Source organism: Eutrigla gurnardus (genome assembly GCF_963514095.1).
Source record: "Eutrigla gurnardus genome assembly, chromosome: 15".
NCBI lineage: Eukaryota > Metazoa > Chordata > Actinopteri > Perciformes > Triglidae > Eutrigla > Eutrigla gurnardus.
In genome coordinates, this window is record NC_139938.1 from 6,689,757 (window position 1) to 6,705,024 (window position 15,268).

Here is a 15,268-nt window from a genome sequence, read left to right on the forward strand (position 1 = left end):
CCATAGCAGAGCTCCTTAGAAGGGCTGCCGGGCCGAGGCTCCGTCGCACATATTCCGGGAAAGCGTGTCATCAGGCCGCTTAAGCCGCCCAAAGAATTGTCCATCTCACATGCACGCACTAATCTATGCAGGGTCACTCAAGGTAATCCCTACCGAGCACTCCTCTTTGATTGGCACTCACAGCAGCACAGTGAGTTTTTGGGCCTGTCAGATGGTCGGGCTGTACCAACTCAGCTATTTCAGAGAGGGGTGAATTCTCTCTCTCTCTCTCTCTAATTCTCTCTCGCTCTCTCTCTCACGCGCTCTCTCTCTCTCTCTCTCTCTAACTCTCTCTCTCTCTCTGAAGAAAGAGGAACTGGAAAATGAAAGAAAAAAAAAAAACAATAGCGCGCACACACTCAGTGGATAAGCTGCCAGCGCTGACTCGGTCTCGCTCAGGGTTTTTTCTCTCAGTTTCACTCTCTCGTCGCCCTACATTCCACTGGTCTTGCTTTTGCTCACTCTGTCCTCTTCCTCCCCTCTCTAATGACTCAACCAAAATGCATTTGTTAAGTCACACCAGCCGCTTTCGAAATCCACTACATCCCAATGTGTATTAACGATGGCTTGGGAAAAAGCACTGGAGCCATTCAACATCTGACCTGAATCTCAAGGCGATGATAGAGACCATCATACACCAGCTTTCATACTCAAGTGACAACCCATGAAAATGGCGTTTATGTGTTCCAATCCAACAATATGTGTAAAAACAATATTGAAGTAACCCGCATTTAATGGCTATGACATAACATCAATGTTAAGCAGCACATTACAGATTACGAACTGGATCGACAACCTCATATTCTGATGTGACTTGTCAAACAAGTGTTGGACCAACAATCCCTTTTGTGATTATGTCACTGAGATCATGTAACAGATGATGGTATAACTGCCACGAACAACAAAAGGACACACCACTTTTCAAACTCCACATGAACCCACAAGGACAATTTGTTTAATGTTATCCTGGCTGTGTGTTACTGTTGGAAGACTGTAAGCACAAAAAAACAAGCAATGATCCACCATATAAAATTAAGTCTAGCCTGATGTTGCCTTAGACATAAAAGAATAGCCCCAGTCATTTTAACACTGAGGCACACATCTCATTAATTAAACACTGGTATCAGATTGGTATGAAGTATAAGACCAAGTATCAATATTGGGCCTGAAAGAGTCAGATCCTTACTTCAAATACACAGGACAGTCTACAACCAAATGTCATTGCACATGAACTCAACACAGAGACAGAATGTCCTGTACAAGGACTACAGCTTCATAGAGAAAACCCCAGCAAGGACGAAAACATCCAACTGAATGAGTGAAATCAATTTTTAATGTCAGCCAGTACAGGGTTGTGAGATGTCGCATCTGTTTCTACTGGATTTTGGTGCAACAATTATATAAAGCCCTCAGAAACAATCTGTGTACCCCTGCTTATCTCGACATTCAGTATATTTTATATTACATGCACAGAACAAATTTGTCCCAAGTATGTGAATGTTTCTCCACTGTGTGCTTAATAGTAGCTGAATCTGTGTGATAAAAGCAGTCTATCATCATAGCTTGTGTGCCTTTATAATGGATTTGAAACAAGCTGGGACTAATGATTATATTCATTCACAATCAATCAGCTGATTATTGTCTCTATGGCAAAATTAGAGACATGACCTGCTTGATCCTACAGTAGATCTGCTGCATGTGGCTCCATTAGGATTTATGTGTCACAGTATCAAACTGTGACAAACTGGAGCGTCTTGCTTTACAGCCTCAGTGTGCAATTATTTTCTCTTTCAGCTTTGCTGCTCGTTAATCCTCTATACAGTGTGTTTCAGATATGTCGAACTCAAACTGTACATTGGCAACGTTTTTAGTCCAATGAAAGTTGAACCAAATTTTCCAAACGACAATTTCAGCAACAGCAACAGTTTCCAGAACACATTTTCCAGAATGTGCAAACTACCATTTATATAATTAAATACTCCAATTAATGTGGTAAAGATCACATATTCTTATTCATAATGCTGATGTATCGCTTAGAGAACGGACAAACAATTATGTCAAACTGTAGCCATATCACAAGAACAATAACTCTGCCCCATGAATAGTGCCAGCAATGTAAGGAGCAAGAGGGTTGGCGCATGTGTGATATATGTGGAAGACATACAAAAAAATCAGACAAACCCAACGCTCCAGTTCAGCATGTGAAACCATCACACCCAAAGTCACCTGACCCGACTGCATATTTCCTGTAAATACATCTGTTTCTCTATAAAGTTTGGTCAGATCTAAGACGTTACACACAGTTTTATTTATCAGTATTATTGAACTTAAATGTCTTCATCGTTAAAGGAATACTTCACCCATTTGCATTAAGCTACGGTAGTTAGAAACCAGTAGTATGTAGTAGTAGTTGAATGGTCATGCATCATTTCCTCATTTTCCCCAGAGACAGAAGATCTCTGGATTTCTATTCTGGAAAACACTACAACACTAGTTCCTCATGTTTTCCACCCGCCTTTAGGGGGTGGGGCCCACTGAGACCACAGACCTATTACAGACCAGTGGTGGGACCCACTGAGACCACAGACCTATTACAGACCAGTGGTGGGACCCACTGAGACCACAGACCTATTACAGACCAGTGGTGGGACCCACTGAGACCACAGACCTATTACAGACCAGTGGTGGGACCCACTGAGACCACAGACCTATTACAGACCAGTGGTGGGACCCATTGAGACCACAGACCTATTACAGACCAGTGGTGGGACCCACTGAGACTACAGACCTATTACAGACCAGTGGTGGGACCCACTGAGACTACAGACCTATTACAGACCAGTGGTGGGACCCACTGAGACCACAGACCTATTACAGACCAGTGGTGGGACCCACTGAGACCACAGACCTATTACAGACCAGTGGTGGGACCTCACTTGCAGAAACTAAAAGCAATATCCGCCATCTTGCTTGGAAGCTTGCGGCTGCGGAGCTGTGCATTGTGGGAGTTGTTGTCCTCCATCCACATGCGCCAAAAAGTCACTGTCCGCGTTTTTTGGTCAAGAAGGCACCAAAATTGAAAATGTATTTTACATTTCAACTACATATATGACCCACTTTGAATACAGATTCATGTTTCGGTGAAGTATTCCTTTAACGCTCTGAAGACAAAGAGAAAAGACTACAAAAACCACAGAAGGAACAAACTGGAAAGATATTAAAGTTTGTCTCACGTTTACCTGGTTCCTTCCTCTTCGTCTGCCATAGTTTCGCCTCACCAGCGTCTTGTAGTTGTGGTTCTTCTTGGTCAAGTAGTAGTAAAGGACACAGTCAGCAACACACTAAAACAAGAAATGACATGTTTTTGAACATAAAACACTGAAACTGGAGGCAACATTCAAGCATTTTTGTTGGTAAAGTTTGTCAGCATCAAGATGTTAAATCTGGAGTTGATATGTGTGACCAGGGAGGGATCGGCTCCAGCCAGTTTGGTAACCAGATGTACAGCGCCAGCATACAAGTCAGATGATTACCACTACGTTATCTATGGTCATATAGAACATCATATACCATGACACAGACTCAGAGTTTGAGTTTATTTAGTTTAAAAATGGGTGCTACAAGTAGGAGTACTTTTGATGAGTCCAGTGGTAGTCAACATATTTAAAAGCTTGCAGTCATAGATGCCGCTGGTGTTTCGGTTTAATTCTCGGTCTAATGCGTCCATCGTTGCTCGTAGCGACGGCAGCTGTTGAAAACACGAACAGAGCACTTAGGTGTTCTCATAAAAGCCTTCAATCATCTGTGTTTCTTATCTACGTCACCAACCATAAGTTACTACGAGCAACCATTGATGCATTTGTCAGAAAGTCACCAATTAACCCGGTCAGTTGTTAAACTGACACACCTGTCACTCTGAAATGGTCGTTATCATGTCTGAAGTTCGCCGTTTCAATATCGGATAATATTCAATATTCTGAAAACCACACATGCAACACCAGACATTTTAATGCCGTTAACAGTTTTAATTCAGTGTTTAAAGACAAAAACACTATATTTAACACTATATAAAGATTGTTTATGGCACCTGCTATTAAAGGGTCTATCGAGCTTTAAGGTCATAAATCCCCATTATTTATACTTTTGTGTTTCTGAGGAGAGTTTGTCTTTAATGGACCGCACAAAATATATACATTTTATCCTGCTTTATAATCCAAAAATGGGCAGCAGCTTACCTTTCTCTCCAGATATGAGGCAATCAGGCCAAAGTTCTTGGGGTGTTGGACAAACCTGGAAAGAGATGCCAGTTGTTACTCATGTGTTGATGCCAAAAAATATATCACTTTAAGTCCAAGGTGGCACTCAGGTATATAAACCAGCTGCACTTCAGACTTACAGGGACAACATTTGGCACAGACATCTTGTGCCGCCAGCAAAACAAAAAACAACTCACTTCTCCTTAAAGATCTCCTTTTCGTGTTCAGTCCAAACATTCATGAACTGCCGGGCTTTGTAAACTTTCATTGGGTCATCCATCAGACCGTTCATGTTGATAAACTTCACTCGTCTCTGCTCAGAGTCATACATCATGGGAGGAATAACTGACAGTTGTCTCATCTGTTTCTCGTTGTTCTGTGGGACATGGACAGGGGAAGTGACCACAGTTACTCCAACAGAGAACAGTCTCCCTTGTTCAATAAACCATCTTTCTGCTGCAGATGTAGATGCAGATTAAATGTATTCAAGATGATAATGTAAGTGAAAGGCTACAGAGATTTCTTCTCTTGAAAAAACAAAATTTGGACACTTCTATTCAGGCTGTTGTCATCTAGGTGTGTGGTTTCACATCGAGACAGTAATATCTAAAAGGCACTCCAGATAATACCCACCTCCTGCTCAGAAAGGCCATCGATGATTTCAGAAATCTCGTGCTCGCTCCTTGCAATTGTTGCAGAAAGGCCTGTTCCTCTTTGTCCAACCCTGTGAAAAATCACAATATGTCACGATTGTTTGCTGTATGAAGATGATATCAGTTGTGATGCACTTCTATTCTTCGCAGAGGAAATACGATTTCCAAGCATCCATGACTTTATCACAGATGTTTCTTTTCCAACCAAAACCAGAGTCAAATTGATACAACGTACAGAGAAAGTTTTTGGAACTTTCAAACCTCTATTAATGAACAGAATCACTGTATCCATTATTAGTGAATAAAAGAGTCTCTCTAACCAGTTATTACTTGCTTCCTCCTTCACGGTCTAGCGGCCTTCAACACTACCGACATGCCAACACTTTACTTTCAAGAGATTTCCGTGAAAGCACAAAGCGTCGGCGCCAGGAACAACCACGCTGGACCCTGACCCCGTCTCCGGCCATCTCTCCCACCCTTCCCAGAGGCACCCAGACATCCAGTGTCTCTGGCCAAAGAAAGCCACCATAGACTGCCTAGTGCCCTCTATTAAGGTAATCGCTGGACTGAAAAGTTTTAAACAGAGGAGACTATTTTAATGACTGGTTACAGGTCTTGTTAACATTATCAATAAAGAATGGTTAGTTGAATATGATTTCCCTCTAGTCCCTCCATCTTTGACTACATCCTTACATTCAGTAGATCCTTCACTGTTTTAAACCAAATGCATTTACTTCAGTCCTGTGCTGCAAATTGAGGTAATGTGAACAATCGAAAAGGGCCACAGCAGGATAAAATACAAGCAAAACCTCATATTCCAGCTTAGGCTGCCATTTTGTCCAATCTAAGTACACTCTGCTACCAATATTAAGCAGACACAGTGCTGGGCAATCAACTGTAAAAGTAGATAGGACAAATACACTTATTCTCTTTCTACCAGCCAACGATGTGGCTGTATTAGAGCTGCAACAGTTACTCTATTAACGACAGGCAGAAAGTTAATCTGAAAGAATTTTGACGTTTCATTTTTCAAGTAACATCAACAAAATGAGTCAATCAAAGTGGGCAGTTTAAACTTGGGCTCGTTGTTATCGTGATGTGCATTTTTCCCAAATTCCTAATCGTCAGATAAAGATAATCGTTAGTTGCAGCCTCAGCCCGTACGGAAACTAAGTCCACCCATGCAAATTTAAACCAATATACACTATGGAATACAGGAGGAAGACTGCAATGCAAAAGTGTATTGTTGTGCTTCTAAACCAAGAACCAAACATAGCAAAACACATGTACTACAACACTGGTATAACACTGGTATAATGTCACGATGTTGACCAGTCCCAGGTAAAGGTACCTCTGGAAGCGCTCCTGCTGCTCTCTCTGCTTGCGGATTTCAGGGAATTGCCGTTCATAGTACTCCCGTGTTCTGCTGTCCTTGGCTTTGCGCCTGGGGTTGTTCTCCATTCGCTCCACCTTCTTCTCCCAGGCTTCCATCAGCTGGTCGTAGCGCTGGCAGATCTTCTGTTCCTGTGTATGCAGCATGGGAAATGCTATATCAGGAGTGGGCATCCATCATTGCACTAGTAGCTAGAATTATTTCTTGCCAATACAGCGAGTCAGAAGATCCACAAGTAAGATATGGTACCTGTATCTACACTGTATTCTTAAACCAATGACTGCAATATGATTTAAAAAGGGTATTGAAACTTTCCTATAATGTTACCTTTAAATAAGTTTCTTGAAAATTAAGGTTATTTTGAGGAAAACTACACCTGATCAGTATTTCTCAGGTTTCTGGTGAAGTAATGAATAGGTGTGAATAGCACTTATTTTGTTGGAAGTACAGAAGATCTGATACACTGCTAGGTCACTGAGCAGGAGAGGCAAAAAAAGACACAAATTATGTACTTATTAAAATCTAACCATTGGGCTACCTGACGACAATGACTGTGGCGTCTCTACCTCTGAGTCAAAGAATCACTGTTGCAGTTGACCTTTTTAAAGTGAATGAAATCAAAAATAAACACAGACAAGCTGCAGAAACATGAAGTGGGAGTTGTAATTGCTCAACTTCCGGTTGTTTGGGAATTTCTGCTCATTGCAATGTTGTTACAGAAGATTACTTTTCATTTCATGTACTGCATTTGGTCGCTTATAATTCTACAGGACTTAGGGAAAACCCTATTCTGGTTTTTATTGCTAAAATTAACACTTTTACTGTGTCATAACCTAAAATCAAAGGAGAGTTAAACTGGTTAGTAAAGATCTGGAGAGATTCCTGTATTGGGAGGACAATACAGCCTCGTTTCCACTCTCTGCCCCCCTCTGTGAGGGACAAACAATTCACCTTCCTCTTGGCGTGAGGCCATGTGCACTCTGCCATTGTTCAGTCTAAAAGGTCTGTCTGACCCTGACAGGGAACAGGCAGAGAAAGTTGGGACTCACTGGCCCAGTGAAATACAAAAAGAGCCAAGTGTCTTAACATAGGGTGATTCAGAAATATTTCCATCACTCCCTACTGATAAGAAAGGCAGAGACAGTCATATTTTGCAGATGTGTTCTTTGATGTAACAACATTTATGATTATACTGCTACATACAGAAGCACTTCCTGGCCCAGACACTACTTCAAAACAAAGGGAATCCGAGGTGTTACCTGTACGATACATTAATTCATGCATTATTTCTATTAGCCATGCTAACAGCGTGGCTCAGAGGACAGTAATGTCGGTCCACCAATTTGTTTGAGACTGAAATATCTCAACAACTTCATTGCTATGAAATTTAATAGACATTCATGGTCCCCAGAGGATAGCTTACTGTCCTGAGTGTTAACATTTATAAAAGAAATAGAGGGATTATCGTGAAAGTTGGTTCAGACTTTCATGTCTGAATGAACTACAATCATTTTGGTAATCCCATAACTGGCCAGGTCAACATTTTAATTTGTATAAAACTTTGATTTAGTACCAAACACCTGCAATAATATCATCCTGAGCTGCACATTGTTTTTAGGGCTAATTAGCAAATGTTCGCATGCTAAAGCACACACTAAACTAAGATGGTGGCAATCATTAAACTTATACTTTATAAACATTAGTTTTGGCACTGAGTCTGCACGGTGGTCTAGTGTCGCCTCACAGCGAGAGGGTCCCGGGTTCAATTCCCGGGTCGGGTTCTGGTTCCTTTTGTGTGGAGTTTGCATGTTCTCCCCGTGTAAGCGTGGGTTCTCTCCAGGTTCTCCGGCTTCCTCCCACAGTCCAAAGACATGCAGGATGGGGATAGGTTCATTGATGATTCTAAATTGCCCGTAGGTGTGAATGTGAGTGTGAATGGTTGTTTGTCTCTACATGTCGGCCCTGTGATAGACTGGCGTCCTGTCCAGGGTGTACCCCGCCTTCACCCAATGACAGCTGGGATCGGCTCCAGCCCCCCCGCGACCCTGAATACAGGATAAGCGGTAGACGATGGATGGATGGAGTATTGGCACTATGAGTATGTTTGAGCATTTAGCTCAAGTGCAGCTCAACAGAGCTGCTGGCCTGGCTGTGGACTCTGACAAAAATGCAAATGTTGAGATCAGATAACCTGCAGTTTGTTGAATCTCTGCAAAGTGCAGAGTGTGTCAATATTACGTAGCCTTAAGTAAACAGGCAAGAGAGACCACATATCAAAAGCTTCAACAATGCCAATAATATTTCCCCTGGTCAGCTGAATGCAAACAGTCACACTGACCATGGAAATGGGCGGCGACTCTAAAGTTGTGTCCAGAGTTCTGACTTCCACGGTACTTTCCTAGCAGCAGGAACACTTACCCTTTGTTTACGAGCGTGGTTCCTCCTCTTAAAAAACAAGATCAGCTTCTTCCGCATGACTTGGTTGCTAAAAGAAACAAAACTGAATCAATAAAATGGCCATACTACTATGTGCATTATAGCAACATTTACCAGAAAGCTGCAAAATTGTGTAACACAAAGAAATGCCCTACGAGAAACCTTATTTCAGCAGAAATGACCGTTCAGAAAGTTAGTTCATGTGTACATTTGTAAATTAGAAGATCATTGCAACTCCAAAATACTGGGAACTGTTCTGTTGAAACATGATGGTGGCTTTTGGGAGAGACTAGTGAGAGCTGACCCCTGTGACCCTGAGTTTGGCCTGGAGAGTAGATTCACACAGACGTGGTCTCTGTCCTGATAAAAGAGTGCGCCAGCTGGGCCGCTCTCCTGGTACATGCTGATAAGGGTTTTATCCTAGACAGCCTGGCCTTCAACCCCCAAAACCCAAATGTTAAACACACCTAATGCAGACACGCATGTTCTTTCACTTCCTTTCTCAATCCCCCCTCCTTGCTGTTATCATGACGACTCTAGCGGGTGTCAGATTAGAAAGACTTATCAGCGGGGTTTATCTTGTTGAGGTCAGCATTACATCCAACACTTTCCTCAGTCGAGATGGTCCCTGTCCTGTTAGCTTGTGAAGCGTCATGTCTGATGTTCTTGCACTTTTCAAGGCCGACAGATGTTCAGGAAAATTAATCTATGGAAAAGAAACGTAGCTACTCACGTCTTGATGTTGTCATGGTACACCTTTGTGTCTGATGGCTGATTGTAGAGAGGCTAAGAAGAGAAAAGGCAGACATGGGAAAGGGACAGGATTAATCATTAGCTATTAGGCAAGAAGTAATATCTAACTTGCTACTGAGCAAATCACGACCCGTTCTTCAAAGCGCATGCAAGGACAAAAAATATTATTAACCAATAAATCACATACCAGCTCAACCTTAGGACCAAGTCCTTCCAGAACTTTATGAGCCTCTTCAGCTTTTTTCTAGAAAAAAAGAAATCATGTGTCAACAGAAGTAAAGAGAAACTGCAACCTGAGCGTGTTCACAAACAAAACATTTGACTTCCCATCTGATGATCAATATCATATATGGGTTATACTCATAGAAATCTAATAGTAATGAGACATTTTTAGTGGCTACAGCATTAGTGGGAGCTTCAATCAATATAGTCACTAAACAGCAAACAAAAGTGTAAGTTACTGATCAAGGGTCTGCCGTGTGGCATCCAGGCAAGATCCAGGAAAAAACATAAACTATAAATGCACTTCAATAATGAAAAAAATGTATGTTTGTTTGATGACTTTCAGTTGCATTCAAGTTATAATTTTGTAGTATGAGCTTTTGCAATGAATACATTTAAAAGTGATCATTGCACCTGCCAGAAAGCACTGATACGTGACTAAAGAGAATATTCCTACTGAAGCATTATTAAAAGGGTTGGCTTTGATACTTTTCCTGGATCAGTGAAGACTGGCAGGTTATTCAAGATCATCAGAACGATACTGAATAACTTTTGACTTTATCTTTTCATAAGCTTACATCCCCAGTTGGGGACAAACAACCGCGGCCTCCAGATTTAATGCTGCGAGCGGTGCTGGAGCAGCTTTACAGCCTAAAGGGTTAATGGCTGACTGAGACAGAAGGCGTGTCTTAGCACTCTCCTACCACAACATTGTCTGACAGACATGAACTACAGTGACCCCCATAAACACACACTCACTATTGTTCAGCTGAAATACAGATAATGAGGACTGCATAATGTATTAACTAACTTTTAAAAAGTAAAAAAACAACAACTAGGAAATAGGTTGACAAAATTGCACTGCAGTAAAAGCACGGTTACTTTATAACACTACTGGAAAACATCAATTATGCATAAAACACAATACATTCCAACATACTGAATACTATTTCTGAAAATGAAAACGCCACTATTCCAAACGCTGTATTACAACAGGGGTGGGGGATACTGGTGCAGGGCTGAGGAACCACAAACATTCAAGCCATATCATGCCACGTTTTATTAAAGAAAAGCACCACTAGAGACGTTCCGTTAACGTTTGCCTTTCCTGTAGCTGCTCCACAAAAAAAGCCTCCCGCTGGTTTGCCAGTGGGCAACTTAAATGTAGATCAGCAGCAAAAGGAAATGTTCCGTTTGCATCAGCAGTTACTTCATTTTCAGCCACATCTTAGCTGTCTTAAGTAAAAATGATCTCATCTTATCTTTTATTATATTATCTTATCTTATCTTAAAACAAGGCTGATGCATGAAAGTACAATCAGACTCATAGAGTCAAACAAACAAACAAAAGTACAACAAGCACTGAGAGCTGAACACAAACAGACGTAAGGACACATGTTCAGCCATCAGTTTAGGACAAAGTGGCTTGGTTGGAAGGAGACCATCACTGGTTGGCCGCGGTTGCCATGGTTATCCCCTGCTGTGCGGAGCTTGGCGCAACTTCGCACAATTTTAGCTAGTTGACCCTGGCTGGTGGAAAAACAAGAGTAGCTTTCTCCAGCTTTGAGGATGCACAGTGATGACAGATCAAATAAAATCTGCAACTGTTTAGAACATTAACAAAAATGACCAAGTGGAACGAATGCTTGTTGTGTGTGCGTCTCCGAGTCTGCAGTAGATTACTAACCCTGTTCTCATCGTAGATGATCTGGACTATGCTGCGATGCTTGTGCTCCACTGGGGGAGGGGTCACTGGCTTTTCTGGCTCCACTGGCTTTGCTGCTTCCTCCTCCAGTTGTTGCTAAGAGACAACACCAACACAAAACATTTTGACCAGTAGCTCACAAGACAAAATACAAGGGAGTCTCCTTTCTTCTATTCACGATCCAATTAAACATTTTGCATAGTTTGTACTGTGTTGATCTGATCTCAGCTTCGGATATGTAGGACCTATGGAGGCATTTTTTTTTAACAGAACTGGTTTGGACTGGTGAGTGTTTGGTGGGTCAATGTTTACAAGTTAAAGGTTATGTAAACTACCAGGTTACAGAGACAAGATTGGAAGTTCCTGAAATGCCTCAAATAAACAAATAAATCCCTGAAAAACTTGGGAAAATGCATAATGAAAAACAGAGATACACTCTCTCCCAGCTAAGCTCATCATACTTTCCCATCTGATGAGACGGAATTCCAGAGGAGATAGCAGGAAGAAAGGCCACAAAGAAGATTAACAGCAAGATAATTCACAGAGGAAAAATAATCTGTAGCTCTAGATATTCAGTTTTTGAGAATACTGTCCCAACTTGTCAGCGCAGCCACTATGCTATTAGTGGTAGCGTAGCGATCTACTGCGCATATTTGAAACGCATCCTCCGAGAGAACAGTATAAACACAACTACTAAACGTTTATGGGGTGTGCAGCTGCCCCAGTGCACGTCCTTTTCAGAGTATAACTGAGGCTTAAGCAGGAGCTGCCTCATCAACACTGAGGCTTGGGTTGCCGCAGCAAGAGCGGTCATCCTTTAACCACAAGGTTGGCGGTTCAATCCCAGCCGCTTTTTAGCAGCACAATATTTCTTAGGATGGGTAAAATGCAGAGGTAAGATTCACTGTTTGCGTCTGTATATTGAAATATGTGTACGTTTACTTTAAGAAGAGCCTGTTAACATAGAGAGCACAAAGATTAAATATCCAAAAACTGTGGGAAAATCCATCAAAGTTAGCTACACATTAAGCTGAGAATGTTTTACAAATGACACATCAACCAGATGCATCAGTTCTGAGCTTCTATGTCACTGAATCATCTCAATAATATTTTATTAATATTGTATGGATTATTAACTAAATACTAGGGATGCAAGAATGAAGTTAGCCCACAGTTCAATAAGTACCTCGGTTCTTGGGTTACGGTTTCGTTTCTGTACACATTTTGTGCGCAAGGAGAAAAGAAATTGCTATTTATATATTCAAAATGAATTTATTTATTTTGCTTGTAAGCTAAGTTTTTTTTACATTCAGACACATTCAAGTGTATTGTATAATAAAATAAATAAACAGGTAAAAAAAAAAGTAACACTTTCAAATGCAAAAGTGCTTCTTAGCCTTGATGACTGGTATATGATGAAAGGGGGTAAAACAATTTAAATGTAAATGTACATATTTTAAATATGTATATATTTAAAACAAAGTCACTGTTTTAAATAAATATTCCTGTAAACATTAAGTCACTGTTTTAAATAAAAATACCATTAAACATAAAGTCACCATTTTAAAAATAAATAGCTGTACTTCAGTAGCCTATATATGACTTTCATACAGGGGACGGGTTTGGAGTACCGCTCTTCATTACGTTAGTGCTGAAAATGTGCACGATGGCAGTGTAGCGGGGATCGAGCGTTTTGATTAGTTGTGTTTTCTGCACCGGTAGATGCGGCTTGTTGGCAGGCATCAACCAGAGACAACCGTTTTTTTACCTGCTCAGCCGTCCTGCTTCCAGGACGTTTGATATTTACTCGGTAGGGAGGCGTTTCCCTGTCACAGCACGTGAACACTTCATTCAAGTGCTCCTCTAAAGCTCTGACATAGCCAACTCAGAGAGAAATACAAGGATGGAAACGTGAAATTACACGAAATTTGATTGCAAAACCGAAAATACCTCAATTCACAAGTGCGTATTGAACCGTGCATGTTGTACCGTACGGTTCAATACTATATTGAGAACAGTTGCATCCCTACTAAATATATTTATGGAAATGCGAGTAAAATCCCTTTGAAGTTACAGTCAATCCTGTTAATTTAAAGTGTAATTACACTAAATATAAATCAATTATTTACAAATTCTACTTAGTGGTTTATGATTGCGCTTGTTTTATAAAAGGCAAGGTTGAACAACTATTGTAAAATGCCGGGTTGTATATGGGTTATTGCTTTATTAAAACAGCAAGTGAAATCATTACGTGTCAAGTTTTCCATTGCGTTTGTGTGTGCATGTACAAAATGTTTTAGTAGGTAATAGGGGTGGAACATTATGTGCATTTGTCATGAGCAGTCGGTATGGAACATCCTTAGGGGACGCCCTGTGATCCAGACCATCAAGATAGTCTATTATGTGTTCTACTTGCACACAGGAAACAGAAATAGCGCAAGAATTACCCAGGGTTTTGGCAGTGCACCAACTATTGTCTATCAGCTGAAGCAGTGCTGCAGCATCCTGGTCGGCTAAGCCTGTTCATCAAGCTCAAAGGACAATCATTTGTGTCAAACGGTGTGCCAACATTGTTCCACTGAAGTCTGGTACATCTGTGGATGCACTTTTAATTTACGACTGCTGCACCCGAATGTGGCAATTAGCTGAAAGAAACAAAAACTGACTTGAAAAGCGTAAATGCAACTACACTTGATGGTAGATAATTCTGAATTAAATCATAGGTAGTCTGATTGTTGTGCCAGCCCTGTATAAACAAGCATGAGCTGCAGTTGAGGAATTATCAAGAGCCTCACAATGGACCATTACATAAATATTACAAACATTTGTTATTTTTTGTCTTATTTACAATATGCCAATATTTGAGTGCGTTAACTGTTACAGTAAGAATTATGGCCAATGCTGAGGGTTAACATTTTTTTTTAATAAATGTAATTAAATGTAGGTTATTCATTTCCTTGCTGTACAGAAAAGATACAAATCTGTGACCCAAAAACCAAGTAGAAGTTTGTGTATCATTCCCTAGTAGGTAACCAACCTGCTTTTTCTTCAGCTTGAAAATCTGCTGCTCCACTTTAGCAATCTCACGGTCCACACGGTCCATACTTTGGATCAGCTCCTCTTTGGAGAGTTTGGAAGGAGAAGCATCCTGATCTTCACCCATGTGTAGCGCGTGTCCTCCTTGGGACTGGGACTCCACTTTGACAGTGAACTGAGACTCCTGGCAAAAATAAAAAGGGTTATTGAGCTCGCAAAAACACATTTTTATATCCAGTCCCGCAGCCGGTGAGATGGTAGGTTTACAAAAGGTCCAACCTTGTGACTGTATCAATTGCTAATAGTAAACACATACTGACATTACAAATCACAGAGTCAGAAGTTCTTTTCATTACCACAATGACTGGTGCTGTGAAAACCCTGATATAGGTCAAGTGTCGCACGAGTAACTAAAAAATGCAAATGTAACTCTTTGGTATGTAGGTGCAGAGAAAAAGGCCCACCTTTTTTACCTCTACTGTGGCTCTTAGGCTGTCCTGTATTGTATGGGTCATCGGCAGGACAATACCCCCAGCAGTGGTAGGCGTGCGGCTGATGTGGGTCTCAACAACAGTCTCCATGCGAGGGCGTTTGGCCTCCAAGGCCTCATGCTCAGACTGAGCTGAGATGGAGTGAAACTGCTGTTCGTAACCATGGCGTCTCTCTGGAGGCCTGAGGACCAGAAGTAAACAAGGAATTTACAGACATATCAGAAGCTCCTTCTGGTTGTCTAGATGTAAGATTCCCAAACTATAACGTGGGGACATCCATGGCA

General features: G+C 41.2%; 1 protein-coding gene across 10 annotated transcripts in view; it reads right to left on the reverse strand.

The window, feature by feature from the left end:
• The window catches only part of ncor1 (nuclear receptor corepressor 1), a 55,967-nt gene that overhangs the window by 33,553 nt on the left and 7,146 nt on the right, over nucleotides 1-15,268 (reverse strand). For 4 of the 10 annotated variants that reach the window (XM_084029769.1, XM_084029777.1, XM_084029772.1 and 1 more), the window contains exons 4-14: nucleotides 14,958-15,165; nucleotides 14,495-14,677; nucleotides 11,440-11,553; nucleotides 9,718-9,774; nucleotides 9,511-9,563; nucleotides 8,760-8,826; nucleotides 6,300-6,472; nucleotides 4,929-5,019; nucleotides 4,493-4,671; nucleotides 4,275-4,329; nucleotides 3,279-3,380 (exon numbers count right to left, since the gene is read on the reverse strand). In XM_084029769.1, coding sequence (XP_083885895.1) covers nucleotides 3,279-3,380; nucleotides 4,275-4,329; nucleotides 4,493-4,671; nucleotides 4,929-5,019; nucleotides 6,300-6,472; nucleotides 8,760-8,826; nucleotides 9,511-9,563; nucleotides 9,718-9,774; nucleotides 11,440-11,553; nucleotides 14,495-14,677; nucleotides 14,958-15,165 — 1,282 coding nt within the window. Of the gene's footprint in view, nucleotides 1-3,272; nucleotides 3,381-4,274; nucleotides 4,330-4,492; nucleotides 4,672-4,928; nucleotides 5,020-6,299; nucleotides 6,473-8,759; nucleotides 8,827-9,510; nucleotides 9,564-9,717; nucleotides 9,775-11,439; nucleotides 11,554-14,494; nucleotides 14,678-14,957; nucleotides 15,166-15,268 lie in introns of all 10 variants that reach the window. The other 6 variants (XM_084029776.1, XM_084029775.1, XM_084029770.1 and 3 more) reach the window with 3 other exon arrangements.